The 22,361-nt window shown below is 48.1% G+C and overlaps 1 protein-coding gene across 1 annotated transcript in view; it reads left to right on the plus strand.

Moving 5' to 3' along the window:
- The window catches only part of lrp2a (low density lipoprotein receptor-related protein 2a), a 68,622-nt gene that overhangs the window by 14,206 nt on the left and 32,055 nt on the right, over positions 1-22,361 (plus strand). Inside the window, exons 10-38 of the mRNA XM_062533970.1 lie at positions 82-210; positions 902-1,071; positions 2,535-2,758; positions 3,236-3,442; positions 3,575-3,777; positions 4,121-4,261; positions 4,584-4,787; positions 5,653-5,845; positions 6,617-6,742; positions 7,072-7,202; positions 7,638-7,775; positions 8,027-8,308; positions 8,615-8,854; positions 9,079-9,198; positions 9,494-9,610; positions 9,880-10,260; positions 10,950-10,964; positions 11,495-11,743; positions 12,470-12,681; positions 12,881-13,065; positions 13,239-13,467; positions 13,865-14,042; positions 14,423-14,551; positions 15,332-15,498; positions 16,206-16,349; positions 16,648-16,757; positions 17,327-17,504; positions 17,662-17,875; positions 21,970-22,209. Coding sequence (XP_062389954.1) covers positions 82-210; positions 902-1,071; positions 2,535-2,758; positions 3,236-3,442; positions 3,575-3,777; positions 4,121-4,261; positions 4,584-4,787; positions 5,653-5,845; positions 6,617-6,742; positions 7,072-7,202; positions 7,638-7,775; positions 8,027-8,308; positions 8,615-8,854; positions 9,079-9,198; positions 9,494-9,610; positions 9,880-10,260; positions 10,950-10,964; positions 11,495-11,743; positions 12,470-12,681; positions 12,881-13,065; positions 13,239-13,467; positions 13,865-14,042; positions 14,423-14,551; positions 15,332-15,498; positions 16,206-16,349; positions 16,648-16,757; positions 17,327-17,504; positions 17,662-17,875; positions 21,970-22,209 — 5,256 coding nt within the window. The remainder of the gene's footprint in view (positions 1-81; positions 211-901; positions 1,072-2,534; positions 2,759-3,235; positions 3,443-3,574; positions 3,778-4,120; positions 4,262-4,583; positions 4,788-5,652; positions 5,846-6,616; positions 6,743-7,071; positions 7,203-7,637; positions 7,776-8,026; positions 8,309-8,614; positions 8,855-9,078; positions 9,199-9,493; positions 9,611-9,879; positions 10,261-10,949; positions 10,965-11,494; positions 11,744-12,469; positions 12,682-12,880; positions 13,066-13,238; positions 13,468-13,864; positions 14,043-14,422; positions 14,552-15,331; positions 15,499-16,205; positions 16,350-16,647; positions 16,758-17,326; positions 17,505-17,661; positions 17,876-21,969; positions 22,210-22,361) is intronic.

Genomic DNA, 22,361 nt, shown 5'->3' on the forward strand with positions numbered 1-22,361 from the left:
TGTCTTTGAGTCTCTCTCACTTTCTCTCTCTCTCTCTCTCTCTCTCTCTCTCTGTCCCTCCATCCATCTCCTGGGTGTCAGACTTTGACGACTGTAAGATGTGGGGTGTGTGTGACCAGCTGTGTGAGGACAGGACGGGCACCCACCGCTGCAGCTGCCAGGAGGGCTACGTGCTGGAGCAGCACCGCCACTGCCGAGCCAGCTCCTCCTGTGAGTCCAGCCGCCCGCCCGCCCAACGCCCGCCCGCCCGCCCGCCTGTCACTCTGTCACTCAGCGGCCTGCCCGCTCTGCCAGACCCCTCACCTCATCATTAGCACCAGCCAACACTCCCACTCCCCCGCACCACCACCACCTCCTCCTCCACCCCCTTGCTTACACAAACACTCCTCCTCCTCCTCCTCCGCTCCAGCCCCCTCCTCTCCCTGCCCACTGGTGCATTGTTGCGGGCTGAATGTTGTGTCAGCCAGTCGTTTGCTTATGCAGAGCAGAGTATGGCCCAGGCCCAAGAGACGGGTCCCCCGCCTGTGCCCCTCTGGCCAAGTCAGTGGTGCCCCCAAAGCCCTAATTACGACAGTCGCTCATATGGAATTAGTCATCTGTGTCATCTGTGATCTCTCAATTATTTTCTTCTGCGGGTTGAATTCTGCTCTTCAATTGGTGTACCAGAGAATATCTATATGCTAACAGATATTCTTTTTTCGTTACATTTTTATCTTTGAAGGTTAAAGAAATGTGTTTTTCATGTGAAATATGCATTACGATTTCAGATATATTTTCTCTCTGTACAACGTGATATCAAGATTCACTTCATTTTCTTTTTGTACTAAAGTATTTGTTGAATGTTTGAATGCTGGACATGGTTTTCTGTTGTGGTGACTGACTGCTGGGTGCTGTTGTGCAGCTGGAGCTCCTTATCTGGTCTTCTCCAACGGCCGAGACCTGCTCATTGGGGACACCCACGGCAACAACCTGAGGACTCTGGTCACCTCCCAGAACAGAGGGGTGGCAGTCGGAGTGGACTTCCACTACCAGACCCAGCGCATCTTCTGGACCGACACCATTCAGAATAAGGTGTGTAATCAACTGGGCAGTAGGGAGTATTGGACAAACCGGCAATCAGTCAAACATATTATTAAGGATTTTGAAACCTCTCTGTTAATAAAGGTAGATGAAAACGAGTACTCATTCCAAGGATACACAGTGTATCTGTCTCACACTAGTATAAGATAAAATTCCAGAGCATCCCAAAACAAGGATACCGTCTCCACAGATATTCCAGGAAGCCCATCTGGTCAGCCGGAGGAGCTATCGGCGCTACACTTTGTTTGTTGATAAGGCGAGCGCTTCGTTCTGCAGGTTCATCCCCTTGACATGGACTAATGCTGCTCTCCCCCGTGCTGCACCAGTCTCCCTCAGCTCGGCAGTTACCTTGCCTCAGAGGGCAGCATGCCTTGGCTCCACTCCCATGTAGAGCCAGCCTGTCAAAAGTCCGCCTGTCAGTCCCATTTATTAACTCTTCAACAGCCCCCCCTCCACCCCACTCCACTCCTCTCCTCTCCACTCTGCAGCCCTCCCACCCAAATAACCTAGTAATAGTGTTCAGGATAAACAAGCTGGCCGTTTGTCCGTGTGGTTAAGCAGCGGAGGAAGTTGGCCCCCCACGTTGGATGGAGGGAATTCTTTGACTGATGCCTTTAGATACAGCTAATGCTGTAATAATGGGAGCGCCTGGTGGCGCTGAGGGGAAGGGGGGGGTGTGTAATGAAGGAAGGCAGCAAGTCGATCTGAGAGAGGATTCCGGTTCCTTAATCTAGAAAACCCGGTCTGATGTACGGGTAAATGCTCACATATTTCCGAGCAATTTTATGCGACCTGACCGCATTCAAAGTGGCCGTGCAGTATTTGTTTTCAGCCGTGCTGTCCCATTTTTTGAGGCATTTCTCTGGGCAACTCAATGGGCTTTGTTCAACACTCTTGGCTGCTCTATGGGTTGAATCCCAGCCACGAGGGTTGAAAAGCCAGGACATACCAGCAACTGACTGGGTATCTGCAATCTGCCACCAACACCACTACTGAATGTCATGGGCCGTTAAAGTTAAGGGGTCCGCAAACACAGTCTGTGAATGTTGTCTGGGAGGGTGCATTTCTCCCGTCTTACATTTCGTTGGAGCAGGTCAGCTGAAAAATCCTACTCTCGATTTGTGCCAGGGCTCGGTTTTCAAGGAAGGCCCTGGGCCGCAAAAAGCCAAGCGTGGACGATGCTAAATAATTGTAGCTTAATACAATACAATACAGTGCCATCTTGAAATCTCTTGGAGGGCAATTTCACAACACTTCCAGAGGAGATGCCATTACATCCGTAATGACAGACAAGATAGTTGGCCAGTTCAGTTATCACAATGTCCTGGTTGTTACCAAGAGTAAATGTTCCTTTATTTCAATTACATGTTCAAATGTTTCACTAGTGACCCATATACAGCAGTAGCCCTACCACCTAATCTCCTAACAAGGATGCCTTCTCTTGTGCTTGCCAGGTGTTTTCAGTGAAAATGGACGGTTCAGACCTACAGGTGGTCTTAAATATATCAGTTGACTACCCCGAGAACCTGGCTGTGGACTGGGTGAACAATAAACTGTATGTGGTGGAGGCCAGCGTCAACAGGATCGACATGGTGGACTTCGACGGGAGCAACCGCGTGACCCTCATCGCAGAGAATCTGGGAAACCCTAGAGGCCTGGCAGTGGACCCTACAGTCGGGTGAGTGAGTGTGTGTGTCTGTGTGTGTGTGGCGGGGTGAAAGAGGGCGAGAATGTGTGAGGGTAGGGGGGATCTGCCCTGGTCCCCTATCTCATCATGTCCCCGTTCCAGCAAGCCAGACTCAAGAGAGCGTGACACCAGCACCGTCTCCCAAGTATTAGTTGGATGTAATAAAAAGGATGGGACCAAATGAAATCCAATCGTCAGGCACGGCCAGGTGGCCGGGCGGTATATTGGGAAGTGATAATGAACATACATAGCGATGTAGCTCTTTGACACTGCTTTTCCCCCCCTCCTCTGTTTCAATGAACCTCGGATAAGAATCTCTGGGTTGAGTATTTGATTTCAGTTACACTATAGCTTAACCGCCCAGGTTTTAAGGGGTCGCATACTGTTGATACTGTTCATTCCTTTGAATGAGATTGACCGAGGGGCACGGGCTGCAGTGTAATGAGATCCCTGGGGTCTGTGCTATAGGTACCTGTTCTTCTCCGACTGGGACTCCTTGAATGGGGAGCCTGGACTGGAGAGGGCCTACATGGACGGCACTAACCGATACGGCATCATCAGATCCAAGCTGGGCTGGCCCTCGGGGATCACACTGGACATCGAGGCCAAAAGACTCTATTGGGTGGACAGCCGCTATGACTACATCGAAACCACCACCTATGATGGTCTGCACAGGTATGCACACATTACTTTGTCTCAAATGAGCATCATATATTGATTTAAGTCATTGATTTGAAGCCCAGCCCACAGACCTGTTTGGTTACAGTATGCGTAACTGCTGGGTTTTGATTTGTCTGCCCCTGCCAGAAAAACAGTGGTGCATGGAGGCTCCATCATTCCACACCCATTTGCCATCAGTCTGTTTGAAAGCACCGTCTACTACACCGACTGGACCAAGATGGCTGTCATGAAGGCGAATAAGTTCAGCGACTCCAGTCCGCAAGTGGTGTACACCACGGCCCAGACACCTCGTGGGGTGGTTGTCATTCACCCATACAGACAGCCAAATGGTAAGCCAGACAACATCACTCTCCTGCCATAATGGGCCATTGAAGTGCTTCTAGTTCCATGAGTTAAAAGTTCCATTGACTTCACTTCACTTTGTTCTACTGTGTTTTTGTAGTTAGCTAACTTGTATAGCGTTTCCATATTTTATGGCACAAGTGGATGCCAATTGAAAATAAATACATGTCTTCCCTACTAGCAACTTAGTACTATGGAATGTTTTGGTTCAGAGAAAAATCCCTACAGAAATGTGAGAACAGCTTGATATTGCCAAACTTGTCACTGAAATGTCACTGAAATGCATCATGATAGTTAGCAGCTACAGTGTCTGTGTTGGTGTGTCCACAGTGAGCAGCCCTTGTGGGGCAGACAGAGGCGGCTGTGAGCACATCTGTGTTCTGAGTCACAGGACAGATAATGGAGGTCTGGGCTATCGCTGCAAATGCCGTATGGGCTACGACCTCCATGCTGATGGCAAACGCTGCGTTGGTAAGTTCAGTCCTCAGGCTTTCCCTGGATCTGGTGTGGAATATGTATATTCTACAACATATATACTGTATATGTTGTAAAATGTATGTAATGCTTGATTTTTTTTCATGAAATTTGAACTGACAGCAAATATGACATGATACTAGAGCCATTTTTAGTAGTGTTGATGTACAACATCGACAAACAAATGACTTTCAATGACTTGATATTCTCTTGTATTGCAGAATGTGGGATTTATTAATTGCTTAGAGTGATTTCCTGATGGTGATTCCTGACTGCATGTGGACATTTCCCTGTGTGTGTATGTGTGTGTGTGTCTCAGTTGTTAGGCAGTTCCTGCTCTTCTCCAGTCAGCTGGCGGTGAGAGGGATCCCCTTTAACCTGTCTGCACAGGAGGACGTCATCCTGCCCATTACAGGCACCCCCTCCTACTTTGTCGGGGTGGACTTCAGTGCCGAGGATGACGCCATTTTTTTCTCGGACACTGCCAAAGACATCATCTACAAGCAGAATGTGGACGGAACTGGTAAGATTGTTTTCCTTCTCCCCTCCAAATAAATAAAAAAAAAACACAGTCAATTCTCCCAAAGTACTAGCTCCCAGCTCAGCGTTTCAAAAAGGAGGTTTCAAAATGCTGGAGTTTAGCTCCTTTGCTCCCCTAAAATAGCTCCGGCCGCGACTCCTAATATGAGCTTATTGGGACTCTGGCAGCGGCCGTGTGTTTGTGCCTCCGTGCGGAGCGAGGCCGCTGAGTCCAGAGCCCCAGCATGTGATCCTCTGAGGTCAGAGCAGCACGGCATCATGGGAGTGTCTTATGGGGCAGGGTGACGTGGGGGGAAGGGAGAGCATTCTGAGGCTAAAGTAAGAAAGGTTCCCTAATCACGTAATGCCCAGAGTCACCGTGGCCTAGTCTTAAGAGCACTGACCCACAAACACGCATACGCTTCCTATCTAAATGAAGAAAAGATATGAGAGTTTGGGATAGCTGGTTACAAGACATACCTACACAGACACTGTGTTCGGAACTGCCAATCATTCAATGCATAGCACACTATATAGTGACTAGCTATACAGTATGGTCATTGACTAGTGCATTATATAATGAATGAGTGGATGTTCCAAGCACAGAGATTCACAAGGCTGAATCTGGCTGAATCTGGGCACCAGTGAATCCCAGAGAAACAAGAGAGTGCGTGCAGTGTGTGTTTTCGTGGGCCTGTTTGTTGCTCTTGCCCGCATCTTGCCCCATCTGACCCTGCCTGCCGCCGTGTGGGAGTGCGCACAGGCTGCTCGGGACTAGATTCGGCCTGACAGTCTATTTGCTTAAAAGTCTCCCCACTTTCATCTCTGTATTAAAAATGTGCGCGCTGCCTCCGCTTTGATCTGGACAGGCCGGGAGGTGCTGGCCGCCAACCGGGTGGACAGCGTGGAGGACCTGGCTTACGACTGGATATCAAAGAACCTGTACTGGACCGACCCGCGCTACCGCAGCATCTCCGTCATGAAGCTGGCCGACAAGTCCAGACGGGCCATCGTCCGGAACCTCAACAACCCGCGGGCCATCGTGGTGCACCCAGTTGTGGGGTAAATGCTGCTGGGTGGGGCATGTGGAGGGTGGGAGGGAGGACACTGAGTGAGGGAAGGGCAGTTAATTCAACAGTGATGGACAGTTAAGTCCATATGTAATGTATGTATGAGTATATGTGTTACATTGAAGAACACTATTTCTATAGGATTGTCCTGTGGAGTGTGGATCATTTACAACAGCAGTATCCACAGGTGGTGGTGCTGTTGGGGTGGAAGAGTAGCGTAAGCTGAGGTAATCAGTGGAGCCCCCAGATATCGGCTGAGCAGACCTGTCAGCAGGGGGTGGGGGGGTGGGGGTGCCAGAAACATGACTCAAATCCCCTCCTCTCTGTCCACTCCGCCGCCACGACACCATGAAAAAGCCAACTGGGCACTTGGATCCAGTCACACCTCGAATAATACTAGAGGTGTCCATCCATCCCTGGATCCCTCCCGGCTTTGAACCCCAAATCTGATAAAAAGGGCTCTTTCTTTAGCGCTGGTGGGACATTTCCAAGGGCTTCAAAGTCGCAAGGCCCCTGGGCCAGAGAGCCTAGATTAGTGCTGCATGAAGGCCGGTATTGTGACCAACACTAAGAACTTGGCTTAAATGGAAAAGCCCCATGGAGTGCTCAAAATACACTGTCTGTAGCAGTTCATGAACGCAACCATGCAGTTTCTCTCCTCCTATAGTGTCCGGTGCTCGGGCCAGATTTTCCACTCTTTCCTGGCAAAACAAGCTCGAATCAACATACATGTTTTCATTGTGTCCTCTCCCTCTCTTGGCAGATACATTTTCTGGACAGACTGGTACCGTCCGGCGAAGATTATGCGCGCCTGGTGTGACGGGTCACATGCCCTGTCGATTGTAAACACAACTCTTGGCTGGCCTAATGGCCTGGCCATCGACTGGAGGTGAGCCAAACCAACGGTCCCCGGCGCGTCACTGACGCGGAGCAACACCTGCACAATGGCCCATTCAGCCAGAGCCAGTGCTGCGGGGAAACATGCCCCTGTCATTTTTCATTCACCCAAGCAGCCCCACTACACTGAGTCACTGCTTTGGGTCTTTATATAGCCGACACAAGAAATGACCAGCGCTGGACCTTGTGTGTTTTGCGGTTGTTGTGCCTATTGTTTACACATCTGCCTGGCCTGTAAGCTCCTTACAGACATGAGCCTGCAGTAATCCTTTGCTCAACGCTGGCCCAAAGCTGACTCATGAGTCCTGTGTGTTCCCCCAGCTCTCAGCGCCTCTATTGGGTGGACGCCTTTTTCGACAAGATCGAGCACAGCTCGTTTGACGGACAAGACCGGCAGTCCCTGGACCGCATCACCCAGATCTCCCATCCCTTTGGATTGACCATATTTGGAGGTCTGTTCTGGCGCTTTCATTGGCTCTGTGACAAGCAAAAAAGAAAGAAAACCGCTACAGAGGTTCTGCAAAAGACAAAATCCACTTGCTTATAGGCCTAATCGTTGTATATTGTTTATAATCCAATGAAGTTGGGATCTTCTGCAGCACAAGTAGTTAGAAGAACCACAGCCCCCCTGAGTAGTTGTTCCTCATAGCTAACGTCTGTCATAGTTTAATTATAACCAGCTAATCCTGTGTGGTGGCGACGTCAGCAAACAATGGCCACTATTGATAAATAGCAGGCAATTACGGTGCCTCCTCAAACCGCCGGTTCTGCTAATACCCCTAGTGGTGAGAGATAAAGTGTCTAATGTCAAAGTTAGGGCCCTGGTATTCTTAAGGGCTGCACAGCCCCCACTGCACTCTGACCAGTGGCTCTCCCCCCTTGGCCAGGTTACGCATACTTCACCGACTGGAGGCTGGGCGGGGTCGTGCGAGTGCGCAAGACAGACGGCGGAGAGATGGTGGTTATCAGAAGGGGCATCAGCCGCATCATGCACGTCAAGGCTTTCAACTCCAACTCCCAGATTGGTGAGAGACGCTCCCGCACAATTTGTGTGTGTGTGTGTGTGTATTTCTGTGTGTGGTGTGTGTGTGTGTGTGTGTGTGTGGTGGTCAGGTGGTCTGATGTACGTAAATCCTCTTTTTTTTTACCCAAACATTCCTCCAGATTTCAGCGCTACATTACTGAGATGGACATGCAACAAGCATCCCACATCTAATAAATACATCCCACATGAACGACATTTCTCTATTTCTTTTTTTCCCTGCCCTCCTCTCAGGTGGTAACTTCTGCAACAGACAGTCCAACCCTAACGGGGACTGCAGCCATTTCTGTTTCCCGGCCCCGGACTCCCAGCGCGTGTGCGGCTGCCCGTACGGCATGAAGCTGGGGCCCGACCAGCGCACGTGTGTGGACGACCCCACCAACGAGCCGCCCACGCTGCAGTGCGGCGCCAACTCCTTCTCCTGCGCCAACGGGAAGTGTGTGCCCCAGAGCTACCGCTGCGACGGCACGGACGACTGCTACGACCAGAGCGACGAGGCCAGCTGCGGCACGCACAGTAAGGCTCCGCCGTTTCGTTTTGGTGAAGTGGACTTCATGCGGAGCATGACATGGATTGTTGCGTTGTCATCGTTTTTATTGTTCTCATATGTCATGAGTGAATGGAAATGCTGCTGGTAAAGGCAGTTTGATCCAGCAGCTTCAAGTTAACCATGGAGTAAATTCAAATAGTTTACTAAAGGCCTGTCATTGATTCATTTCTGCGTAGTGTTGTAACACTTCTGCTGAGTGACTGCATGAGTTTGTTGGGCTTGTTGATGGCATTGCAGTGTTTCAGCTCTCCACTTTATTGACCTTGTTGCAGACACCACCTGTTCACCCACGGCCTTCACGTGTGCCAACCAGCGGTGCATACCCAGGAACTGGCGCTGCGACGGGCACAATGATTGCTTCGATGGCAGCGACGAGCGCGCCTGCCCCACCCAGGTCCCGGGCACCTGCCAGGCTGACCAGTTCACCTGTGCCAACCACCGCTGCATCCCCCACATCTGGCGCTGCGACACAGACAACGACTGCGGAGATGGCTCCGACGAGGCCGACTGCAGTAAGTTAGACCACAGAGACAAGGAGTGGCCACTAGATGTGGCATGGTCACCCTTTTGTCCAGTCTGCTGCTTTTAGAGCATATACATGAGAAACACAAAAGAGGAAGACAAGAACACATCAGACATGTAGATGATGACCCCCCCCCCCCAGCGCCATCTCTGTGTCTTAATCCTCATCCAACGCCGAATCTGATCGGAGTCTTCACCCACCTGTGTCCCCCAGACTTCCAGGGCACATGCCACCCTGACCAGTTCCAGTGCCCAGACCACCGGTGCATCGCCCCTGCGTACGTGTGCGACGGGGACCGCGACTGTGCGGACGGGGCTGACGAGCAAGGCTGTGGTGAGTCTGCTGGGCTCTCATGGCCTCGTTGATCTGTCTTGTTTATAAACAGCATGTGTTCCACTGGGACCTCCACAGCCCTCATAGACAACACTAATGCACTTAATGCAGTAATGAATAATGATTAATTAACTTGATAGAATGATTCATGGAAGAGGATTGCAAGCTGTGTTGTTATCAGAATCAGAATCAGCTTTATTGGCCAGGTTTGCGTCAACAAACAAGGAATTTTACGCTCAACAATAACATAAAATGAATAGAAATGTTAACTCACTAAGTGATTTTTGTGTTGTAGCGTACAATTGTACTGCCTACGAGTTCAAGTGTGCCAATGGGCATCAATGTGTGAACTCCTTCTACCGCTGCGATGGGGTCCATGACTGCAACGACCGATCAGACGAGGCTGGCTGTCGTAAGTACATTGTTTATAGTAGTCACCTGTCGGTCAACTGTTCGACTGACAGATTTGCACTTGAGAATGTTTCCCAGATATGTAAGATACAATACTACATATTGCACATATATACTGTACGTGCAATTATATATATATATACAGTATACTTATGTATGATAGTACACATAGTACGTATAATCGTGCAATAGTAGCTACTGTTGTGAAGGTGACGATGAAGACAGGACACTTTTTCAGTCTTGTAATAAACTCTCCCCTCTCTTCCTCAGCCACGAGGCCCCCTGGCATGTGCCACCATGAGACGGAGTTCCAGTGCCAGTCTGACGGCAGCTGTCTGCCCTCGTCCTGGGAGTGCGACGGCCACGCCGACTGCGCCGACGGCTCGGACGAGCACCACGGCTGCCCGCCGCGCACCTGCGCCTCCTCGCAGTTCCGCTGCGACAACGGCAACTGCGTGTTCCGCGGCTGGGTGTGCGACGGCGACAACGACTGCCGGGACATGAGCGACGAGCGCGACTGCCCCACGCCGCCCTTCCGCTGCCCCAGCTGGCAGTGGCAGTGCCCGGGCCACAGCGTCTGCGTCAACCTGAGCCGTGTGTGTGACAACGTGCCCGACTGCCCCAACGGTGCCGACGAGTCGCCCCTCTGCAGTAAGTCTGCCTCTGCCCTCCACCTCTGATACTCAGCGCATGACCTCAGATGCACACACACACACACACACACACACACACATGCACACACATACAGTGGCTCACACACACACGCACACACACTTTTTCATTTTTTCATTTCAAACCTTCATTTATACTCGTAGGGCATTGAAGTTTCCCTCATTTACAATGACGACGAGTTTACAGGAGAAGGTTGTGCATTAAAAAGAACAAGAGAAGCACACACTGTCACACACACACAGACACACACATACACAGACACACACAAGCACACACACATGCACACACACAATGACTCATACCCAACTCCTCACACTCCACAGGGTTGAATGGTATAACAATCAAACAACAACGCTAATTGTGTTTTTTTCATGTTTTGGGACTCTTTGTTTGTTTACTGTATCCAATGAAACATCTTCTTCTGTAAATTTAGCTGATAACAGAACCTTTTGTGTTATTTCTTCCTCTTCTGGTGGCTAGACTGTTAGACGAGACCTGTCACCCGTGTTGTTTGTCTTTTGTTCTTGTTTTTGTACTTATTTGGAGTCATTTGTGTCAGTGTTGGGAAAACCCTTTGCATACAAATCATGCATGTTGTTGATCTGGTCTGGATTAACTTTAAAAAGTGACCTGTGATTTCCCTTTCATGCCTTCCTCAATGCTTTCAGATGAGCCTCTACCAGGTAGGCAAACCCACAATCATTCACCCAGTCCCTTCTGCATGTAGCTCTGATCTGCTCCTAAACATCGCCCTGCCGCACCCCTACTAACCCCCGACAAACAGGTAGAAGAGTTCCACGCTGCTGCGCCGCAATCTCCTGGACGTCTGTAGCGTAGAAAACTAGCATGAGCGACGCTCTGTACGCTAGCATCTGATTCCGAAAGGAATCTGTGGTGTAGACTTCCAACCTAATAACCCGGTAGAGCTGAACGTTTTTGTTGTCAAGTATTAACCTGCCAAAGCCACCTGCCTCATCCGCTCCTTCCAAATGGTTTTCATCATCGTAACATCCAAGTATGAACTCACTGGACAATTCATTCAAAGAATTTTGTCATCTAATGCTGTGTACAGTAAATAGCATCTAGAGTCAAAGCCAAATTCCCTGAATGAATTCCCCCGTTTGCTGCATGTGTGAGTCTGCTGTGATGATGGGGTGGAATGTTGACCCATACCTGGCCTCACCTCTGCCCCCTCACCTGTGTTGCCCTCCAGACCAGGAGAGCTGCACGGACAACAACGCGGGCTGCACCGACGGCTGCATCCAGGGCCCATTCGGCGCCCAGTGCACCTGCCCCATGGGCTTCCAGCTGACCAACGACTCCAAGACGTGCGAGGACATCGACGAGTGCCAGCCGCCGGGCCTCTGCAGCCAGCACTGCTTCAACGAGAGGGGCTCCTTCAGGTGCCACTGCCAGGACGGCTACACACTGGAGGCCGATCAGCGCACCTGCAAAGCCTCAGGTGCGTGTGTGTGTGTGTGTGTGTGCATTTGTGTGTGTGTGTGTGTGTGTGTGTGTGTGTGTGTGTGTGTGTGTGTTTACTTCCTAAATTGCTTTTGAGGATGTTTATTAGACTCAGTCTTCAGAGCACAATTAGTTGGTGAAGGGGATTAAGCTGGTTTATGGCTACCAAACAAGAAGCTACAGTATGTGACAGTATCATAACTAAATCCCAAAGTGCCTGTTTTTGCATACAACAAGAACAGAAGGACAGTAAGTCTCCTTTGGATCTATGCCACTTCATGTCCAGTGAAATTTGCGAGATGAATCTGATTGGCTCACTGCGCTATGACATGCCCTGTCAGTGGGCGAGAGGGAAATTACCCAGATGGCCCTGTGGAGCCAGAGATGGCCCTGCCTGGACACTGTTAGTGGCCGTCTCCGTTTCCTCTACTGACCCCCCCCCCCCCCCCGTCTCGGATTACGGCCGATAAGAGAGAAATCACATATGTGTCAGTCAGACTGCCTCAGATGGGCCTATTAGGATCTAATCCGAAACAAAGGCTTGGTTATGAGCGGTGCTGTCTCAGACTGGAGGCCCTCTCCCAATGAGCCATCACTCACTGACACAGGGCTGACAGAGAGCCCACGGTGCAGGGTTGCTCTCAGCTATTTTGTAATTCCTGTATGATTAGAGAATCTAATGTCTCATAAAAATGGATGGTGGGGGTTTTTTTTGCCCCCTCAGGTTCAAGGGAGACATTCCTGTTGGTCGCCAGTCGAAATCAGATCATATCTGACGACATCTCGTCTCAGCCCAATGTGGTGCGCTCCCTGGTGCGCGATGGACGCAACATCGTGGCGGTGGACTTCGACTCGGCCACTGACCGCGTCTACTGGTCGGACACGACACAAGACAGGATCTGGAGTGCCCACAAGAACGGCACCGACAGGACTGTTGTGAGTGCAAAGACAGCACAAATACACACACACACACACACACACACACACACAGAATGATGCAATTCCTGGAACCTGTTGCCGGATAAAGCAGTCGGCTAAATACTACTTGACTTCAAAGCACAGACACACCCACACTACAACACACTACGCCATCCTTACACAAGTTATTAATGAACTACTCCTTGGTACCCGACAGATCTTTGACAGCGGTGTTACAGTCACAGAGAGCATTGCAGTAGACTGGGTGGGCAGGAATCTGTACTGGACAGACTATGTGCTGGAGACTGTGGAAGTGGCCAAGCTGGACGGATCGCACAGGACTGTACTGGTCAGCCAGAACATCACCAACCCCAGAGCCCTAGTGCTGGACCCCAGGAACGGGTAAACACAACAACAACAATATCAATATATGTCATAAAATCACTGCCATGAGTAAAAAATGAACATCATTAAGATTAATACAAAAATATGTATGACTATTAAAACAAACACAGGCCAGGTCAGACTGCAGACAGCTGTAGTTCATATTATTATCTCCCTTCACTGTCTCCCAGGTTCCACCTGATGTTCTGGACTGACTGGGGGAGAAACCCGCGTATTGAGCGGGCCAGCATGGATGGCAAAATGAGGACCACCATCATAACCAAGAAACTGTACTGGCCCAATGGACTGACCATTGACTACCCCAACAACCTGCTCTACTTTGCTGATGCTTATTTGGACTTCATTGACTTCTGTGATTACAATGGGAATAATCGGAAGCAAGTGCTAGCTAGTGACCTGGTAAGAAGCTGATTCACACGTATTGTCATTCACATTGATTAAAGGGGAGTCTTTCTTCCAACTTGATGTTTCTCAGGAGGGGAAACAAAATGTCCTACACTAAGCTTTAACCAGAATGATAAGGAGTAGAGAATGTGCACTGTAAAGTGTTGTAACTGAAATAGACACTTTTTGGAACCAGCGTAATGGCTTTTCCAATGTTAATTTTCACAAGATAAAATCGGAAAGCAATGCTTTACTGGCACTCAGAAACGAGCATGACATTTTGATATTAGAAAACCAATGTTGATCACCACATTGATAAAAAAAAAAATTAATGATCAATTTTCATTGTGCCCTGAATGATGCGAGTAAACATGCCCTTTTTGTCTTTTGCCATCCTGTTCTCAATGAAAAGGTACTGCAACATCCCCACGCAATTACCATTTTTGAGGATTTTGTGTATTGGACCGACAGATACGTCAACCGTGTGATCCGCGCCCATAAGTGGCACGGGGAGAACCAGACAGTGATGCTCTACAATCTCCCCCAGCCCATGGGCCTCGTGGCAGTGCACCCGGCCAGGCAGCCCGCAGGTAGGCACCAGCCTGGCACCAGACCCCCACTGCGCCGTGCCGCGCCGCGCCGCGCCATGCTAATAATGTTGCGTAAGAGTCAAGGAGAATGTTGATCCATTTGTTGTTGGAGCAGGATTTTATACTGAGTGATGGTTTTAGGGAGTTCACTCCACAACAGACTTCAGTCCTCCTCACCACATACACATCGTCCACCATCCCTATGTCCACTTGAGTTGTAGTTGTTCACAGGTGACGCTAACATTTGTTGGTCAGTGTTGGTCAGATGTACTTGCACACAGATCTAGACCCCACTCTGTCCCTCAGCCCATGTGCTCTGGATGTTTGTGTTGGAGCCTCTCATTAGTCGTGTCTGACGGCCTGCTCTTGCTCCCTCACAGGTGATAACCCGTGCCAGGTGAGTCCCTGCACACACATCTGCCTCCTCTCCAGCGTGGGCCCCCGCTTCTACTCCTGCGCCTGCCCCTCGGGCTGGACCCTGGCTGCTGACCAGCTCACCTGTGCCAGAGGTAGGCAGCCCGCCAGCCGCCCGGCCAATGGCGGAGTTATCTCTCCTCCTCTGATTAAGGGAAAGGAAATCTGGCTGGACTCTCTTGTGGTGCAGAAGTCAATGGGGTTTACTGTGACTGCTGTGTCCTCCTTTGGAGCATAACACCATATTGTTTTAAAGTAGCATATCGTGATACTGTGAATGGGCAAAGCTCATGTCACAGGACAGCTGTGCAGTTGTTCTTGCTGGCGTCTAGCTGCCAAGGGATGGATGAGGGGAAGGGAAACACTCCCTCAGGAGAGATTGGCTCAAGCTCAGTTGAAAGAGAACCTGTCAACAGCCCCCTATTTTCAATTCCATCCCTAAAATCCCATTTCAAAAAGCAAATGTGATTAATCCCACTGTACCTGAAGGCCTAGTTGAGATGAGACACGAGAGAGAGAGAGAGAGAGAGAGAGAGAGAGAGAGAGAGAGAGAGAGAGAGAGAGAGAGAGAGAGAGAGAGTCCTCTTCAGGTCAACAGCACAGCTCAGCTCAGTGTCGGGTTTCAGCCATTTTTTATCCCTCTCTCAGCAAATGTCAAATGCGTTTTTCTGCCACCGAGTGACTGATTGATTACCCCCGAGGGGAAAATGACTGCAGGTCCAGCCTGATGCTAATCTCTGATGACAAAGCCAATCACCATCCCCAGGCCTCCGGCTCTCTCCAGCTAGACCTGAATCTACAACCCCCCCCGGTGTGTGATGGTGGCCCGTGTGGAGAGAGTAATACCTGCCTTGTCTTGTCTCGTATGTCCACAGTGGAGGATCCCTTCCTGGTGGTCGTCCGTGACAGCATCATCTATGGAATCCCCCTGAACCCCGACGACAAGAGCAACGACGCCATGGTGCCGGTGGCTGGTCTCCATAACGGCTACGACGTGGACTTTGACGACTCGGGGGAGATGATCTACTGGGTGGAGCACCCGGTGAGTGGCACCACTACATCTACATGGCCACTGGTGTCCAGACATCTGTACTGATGGAGCTCATTAAATGCACAAACTTAAAGATCTTGAACACAGAGGCTATATTTTTCATGTCAGTCCCACAATCTTACTGTGTTTTCACATCGACTCCAAAACTTCAGTCTGTCAAAAAAAAAAAAAAAATCGGAACAGGTTTGTTCCTTTACAGAGTAATTATTAAGCTTTGCTTCCACTTATTGTTCTCAGGTGCTCAGGTGTTATTCCATTGTGGTTTATAGACTTTAGAAATCAAATCATTATCTTTTGCGTGTCTATGTTAACTTGTTATCTGTCGTATTTATTTCTGGAAGGTTAATTTATTTCAATTGAACTTCTGTTTGGTGACCAATGACCATTGTGTTTTTCCTCTCTGCATGATTCCTTTAGCTTCCTCTTCTTCTCGCTCTTCTGATGCTTCTGTCTACTAATGGAAACAAACAAACAGAACAAACCCCACTGTTGTCCCCACTTGGTTATTCAAGTAGTCTGTCAGATCTCATTAAAAACATTTGTGCCGCTGAGGCTCTTCCTTGGAGAAGAGACATTTTCAATCCAAATAAATGTATCTCTTAATTAATTGCTTAATCAATCGCATTAATTTCTCTTTGACTCCTCTTCATGATGTGCGTAGTCCTGTATTGAGCCCTATCTCTCTCCCACCGTTCTAGGGGGAGATCCATCGGGTGAAGTCCGATGGCACCAACAGGACAGAGTTTGCCCCCGCGGCCATCTTGGGCTCCCCAGTGGGCCTGGCTCTGGACTGGATGACCCAGAACCTCTACTACACCAACCCGTCCTCCCAGTCCATAGAGGTGTGCAGATTACACACACACTTTATCCCATACATGCTCCACAACTTTCACATGTCATGGTCAAGTTATGAAATCAAATACAATGTCAGGTCAATTATGCAATGCCATGCTGTTGTATACTATGATATTTAAAGAGAACATGAAATGAATTTATTTTTTATATACACTTCCATTTATCCTAATGAATATTTGTCAGTATAAGTAAATAGCTTAAGTGAGAAGCCACTGTGCAAAAGTACACTTCCATGTCACTTCAAGTGTGTCTCCTGCTCACGTCGTCTGCTGCTCTCTCTGGCAGGTCCTGAGGCTGAGAGGGGAAGTGCAGTACAGGAAGACGCTGATCACCAACAACGGCTCTCCCACCGGCGCTGGCACGCCCACTGGCATCGTGGTGGACCCGGCACGCGGGTAAGTCCCGCTCAGCACGCCGTGCGTCTGCCTGGCGTTGCAGCTGATCCTCCTGGTCGTGGGGCCCTGGCAGGTCCTCTGCCATCTGCCCGGCTCCAGGAGCCAACTGGACACATGACCGAAGGGCACCAACAGGAGAAATACTAGAGGGGGGCACCGTCTCATGAGCTTAGTCTCAGCACAGGCTCTCTGACTCACAAGGCACACACACACACACACACACACACACACACACACACACACACACACACACACACACACTCACACTCACAGAAAGGCTGAGGGAGGAAGCTTCCTGAAGCATAGCCTAAAATTCATAAAAACGTCTTACTGCTGTCAACTTTATTCTGTTGCTTGAGAGATCACCAGTGACGTAATGGTGTTCGTATTTCTGTTGGTATTAGTGTTTGTCAAGCTATGCTGCCATTTGGCACCCAGTTCATGTTGTATTTCTTTACAACCCATGCCTATTGAAAACAATGGGGGCTCTGATAAGAGGCACTATCACCAAACTGAGAGCAGAACGGTTAGCCTGGTTAACCTCTCCATCTCCATGTGGGCTTCCTCAGGAGGATGTACTGGACTGACCAGGGCACAGAGAGCGGCATCCCAGCCAAGGTGGCGGCCGCTAACATGGACGGCTCCGACCCCATCAGCCTCTTCACGGGCAGCCTGGACCACGTGGAGTTCATCACCATTGACATCAAAGAGAACAAGCTCTACTGGGCCGTCACCTCAACTGGAGTGGTAAACTGCTTTATTGCTACAAGCTACATTGATAGGAATGATTGTCAGAATACAATGACACTTGTACATTTACATATACATATACATATACATTTACATATACATACATATACATTTACATAATACTGACTAAATTCATTTGATTTTATGACGTCAGATTGAGCGCGGCGATCCAGACGGGACAAACCGCATCACTATGGTCACCGGGCAGTCGCACCCCTGGGGCGTGGCCGTGCACGAGTCCTTCCTGTACTTCACCGACCGGGATTACGAGGTGATCGAGCGCGTGGACAAGGCCACGGGCGCCAACAGGGTGGTGCTGCGGGACAACGTGTCCGGCCTGAGAGTGCTGAAGGTGCACCACAGAGACAGTGAGTACACCTGGACGACTCCTCTAATACTCTCAAATGTTCCCCATTAACCTCCTGTGCTACTCAGAATGACAACTGCAACAGGTCAGTGCCAGGAGTATTTTACAACCCTTGAACAAGTTGTTGTTTTATGCCTCTTGTGTACTACTTAGCAGTCAATAGAATACCATGCTATAACAAGTGAATTTGCAGTGTGTGTGAATGCATTGTGCATATTTGTATCATGAGGATTAAAATGGGCCATCACATTATTCAGGAAGATGAGAGCCTGTGCTGTAGACAAAGAAGCAGTGGCTCTGTGTTTGGCCTGTGAGGGCTGTGCTGGTTGAATGGAGGCCTTTCTTCATCCTGATTGTGAGATTGAGATAATGGCCGACTCGTGGCGCTCCTTTTTTTCGCCGAGGCCTTCCTTGTCAGCTGGATGCCGCCAGGATGATTACCTGGGGGAGATGTCTCTGGGTCGGCTTACCAATTAGTTCCCCCTGCCATCAAAAGAACACTGGCTGTTGTGTGAGGGGGAAGGAGCCAGTTTCTCTTTGCTCACAGGAGCAGAGATAAGGCCGAGGGGCTTTCTGTCGCTGGCCCGCGGGACCAGAGAGAACAACTCTCATTGTGGATCCTCCAGGTGGGATCAGCCTGAAGCGGGCTGTCATTAGGAGCACCAGAGCCCAGAGTCATAGCTCTTCAGCCCCCCTGACCCCCTCCTTGCTTGCTGCTTGTCATCTGTGATATGAGACAGATTGTTATGGGCATAGTCCAAATAGCTGATAGTGGGGTACGAATTGTAATTCCGTAGGATTTTTTTGCTAAAATTGATTTTTTCGTTTTATTTGCTTTATTTGGGGTCCTACTGTTGAAAAATGACGGGGTGCAAATTTTCTGACCCCGTTTTGCCCTTCCTCTGGGGGGCGCTTTCTCACCTTGGCCAGTATACTGACTGCAATCATACATCTACTAATAATGATCACATTTTCACAATCTTGGTGTCAATTTAGGGGTTATTGAGGATGCTGAGTCCATTTATGACAGTTTCATTGTGATCAGAAGTTGTTATGACTCATTTTTACATAACATTGCAGTAATAAAGGCAGATCCAATGGGGCAAAGTCGTCAAACAGTAAGTGAGTTCATATTTTGGGAACGCTTTGATGTATGTTAACGAAACTTGGTCACATGACAACTGACCCCCTCCCAAGGGTACACAACAAATTTGGTGTAATTTGGCCAATTGGGGGCGCTATAATTAGCAAACCTGCGTTTAGAGGTTACAGTAGATCATGATGATGTTGGGTTAGCAAAAAAAATCCAATGGCTAGTCATACTCTTCATACTCATATTGATGATCATTGCAAATTTTACCCACTCATTATAAACAATTGCCCATTTTGGATTTTCCTGAAAGAGAAACTAGATCATCAGCAGTCACAACTTTGTTTGGCCCCCTCATTGCTGCTTGCCAATTTTTGTCAAAGATAACTATTTCAACACAAGATATGTCTTTTAATTCTGTCTAATGACACAAAGCTGAGAATCACATTGCTAAGATACAGACAGAAGATACAAGAAGACAAAATTATCAAATGATGCCATTTGTAATGGATGGCAGCTAAAAATAGTTATGTAAAAATGTATGAAAATCAATATCGGATGAAATGAGAAAATTATCTTTTTCTTGTAAACAACTTAAGTGTGACAAGCAGTATGACACAAAATACCCCAGAAATGTTTCACTATCAGTAAACTGAAGAGTGTGTGTTATATGAAAGTCTCAATTTCAATTTGAAATTTGGAGCAAGAAAATCTAAACCGAGAGATGAGAGGAAAAATCACATGTAAAATTCTAGCTCTCTAAATAAGGTGGTTCTTCAAATCCAAAGGATAGGAGAAACCCTATGAGCCCTAGGCTGTTTTAAGGGCATTTCCACTACCTTTAGTTAGAAGCATTTATCCTGGTTATTGTAAGTGCCATTCACACATGCTACATAATACAAGAACCATGGTGGAGGGATACTTTGGAGCTGAGCAATTTACAGAAATGTGTGGTGTGTGCCTTACAGAAATAAATGGCAATTTTGATTTAGTGATGAGAAATGATTTTTTGACACTTTTTGTGCTCCATATTTGTGACACGAGCTGATCTAACCTGACTTGTTTGCGTGGCACACATTACGTGCACACATGATGATTCTCTATAATAACTTTTTACTGCATCGCAATGAACAAAGTAAAGGCAAAAAAGTGTTTATTTGTCAAACAAATTTGGATGCAAATGAATTGGATACCATACAGGAATTTGCTAGGATCTCAAAACTGGATTATGAATGTGCCTTGCCATAGAGAAACACATGATAATGTTGGATTATGAACTTAAGCTATTATGCCACAAAAAATACACAAAAACATGTAAGTGGAGCTAAATGAAGTTATTATTTTGCTGTCACTTCGTCTCTTGCATGACCTAGAAGGTTGTATGGTATCTGTGGATAGCTCTGTGTCTCCTCTTTCATCTGACATGTGTGCCATAGCTTTCTGATCTTTGGTTCAAGAGTAGCCTAAATCAAACGAGAGTAATGGTAGCCTAAGCTATATGACATTATTATTTGTTTGTCACTTTGTCTATTTTTATAACACAGAAGGATGTATTTGGTATCAATGGAAAGCTCTGTTTCTCCTCTTTCATCTGATATGCGTGCATGTCGTCCCGGGTTCGTGAGTAATTCAAGCGAGAGTAATGGATGTGCGGGTGAACGCAGAGAGCAGTATAGACTATAAATATGATATACTTTGATTTAATTTAATGACAAGTGTTTAGTCTCGTTGGAAAGCCCCAGTTCTGCTCTTTCGTGTTATAAAGGCTTCATCTCGCTGCAACTAATAATTGCGGAGCAATGTAACAGAGAAGAGTGGGAGTGTTTTTTGACGCACTTGGTCAATAGGGCTCATAGGGTTAAAAGGGATCCATTACAAATGGCATCATTTGATAATTTTGTCTTCTTGTATCTTCTGTCTGTATCTTAGCAATGTGATTCTCAGCTTTGTGTCATCAGACAGAATTAAAAGACATATCTTGTGTTGAAATAGTTATCTTTGACAAAAATTGGTAAGCAGCAATGAGGGGGCCAAACAAAGTTCTGACTGCTGATGATCTAGTTTCTCTTTCAGGAAAATCCAAAATGGGCAATTGTTTATAATGAGTGGGTAAAATGTGCAATGATCATCAATATGAGTATGAAGAGTATGACTAGCCATTGGAATTTTGCTAACCAATGTCATCATGATATACTGTAACCCCTAAACGCAGGTTCGCTAATTATAGCGCCCCCTAGTGGCCAAATTACACCAAATTTGTTGTGTACCCTTGGGAGGGGGTCAGTTGTCATGTGACCAAGTTTCGTTGACATACATCAAAGCATTCCCAAGATATGAGCTCACTTACTGTTTGGCGACGTTGCCCCATTGGATTTGCCTTTATTACTGCAATGTTATGTAAAAATGAGTCATAACAACTTCTGATCACAATGAAACTGTCATAAATGGACTCAGCATCCTCAATAACCCCTAAATTGACACCAAGATTGTGAAAATGTGATCATTATTAGTAGATGTATGATTGCAGTCAGTATCCTGGCCAAGGTGAGAAAGCGCCCCCCAGAGGAAGGGCAAAACGGGGTCAGAAAATTTGCACCCCGTCATTTTTCAACAGTAGGACCCCAAATAAAGCAAATAAAACAAAAAAATCAATTTTAGCAAAAAAATCCTACGGGACCATTATTTCATGACAATTTGTACCCCACTATGAGGCGAAATGTCCTCTTCTTTGGGCGTTTTAATAAAGAATTCCATTTCTAGCTGAGTAGTTAAGCATAGCTGGGAGGTCACTGGTTCGGATTGACCTCCCAGCGAATTTAGAACTCCATTTTGGCTGCGACATCTTAGCCAAACTCAAATTGAGCGTCACTCTTGTAGGCACCTCAAACTCAATCTGAACCTCTCTGTCTTTCAGGCATGTAGGTACTAGGTATTTCGATTTTGTGAGATCAGGATAGAACGTGCCGGAACTGAGACTAAACTCCCAACCCCTCCTCTCTTCACAGCGTCGGCTGGCACGTCTAACGGCTGCAGCAACAACCAGGCGGTGTGCGAGCAGCTGTGCCTACCGCGGCCGGGCGGCCTCTTCAGCTGCGCCTGCGCCACGGGCTTCCAGCTCAACGCCGACAACCGCACCTGCGCCCCCTACCAGTCCTACGTGGTCCTCTCCATGCTCACCGCCATCAAGGGCTTCAGCCTGGAGGGCTCCGACCACTCAGAGGCCATGGTGCCTGTAGCGGGCAGAGGTATGGGGAATATAATGTCCAGGAGGATGAATTTCTCACTATTCATTTGGGGAAATGTCTCATTTCATCTTGTCTTTTGGCGTTGGTATTGGCGTTTTTGCTGCGGTATATTTTTTACATTTTACATAATATTCCAAATTTGGCTTTAAATT

This window comes from Sardina pilchardus, chromosome 4, assembly GCF_963854185.1.
Source record: "Sardina pilchardus chromosome 4, fSarPil1.1, whole genome shotgun sequence".
In the NCBI taxonomy this organism is placed as follows: Eukaryota; Metazoa; Chordata; class Actinopteri; order Clupeiformes; family Clupeidae; genus Sardina; species Sardina pilchardus.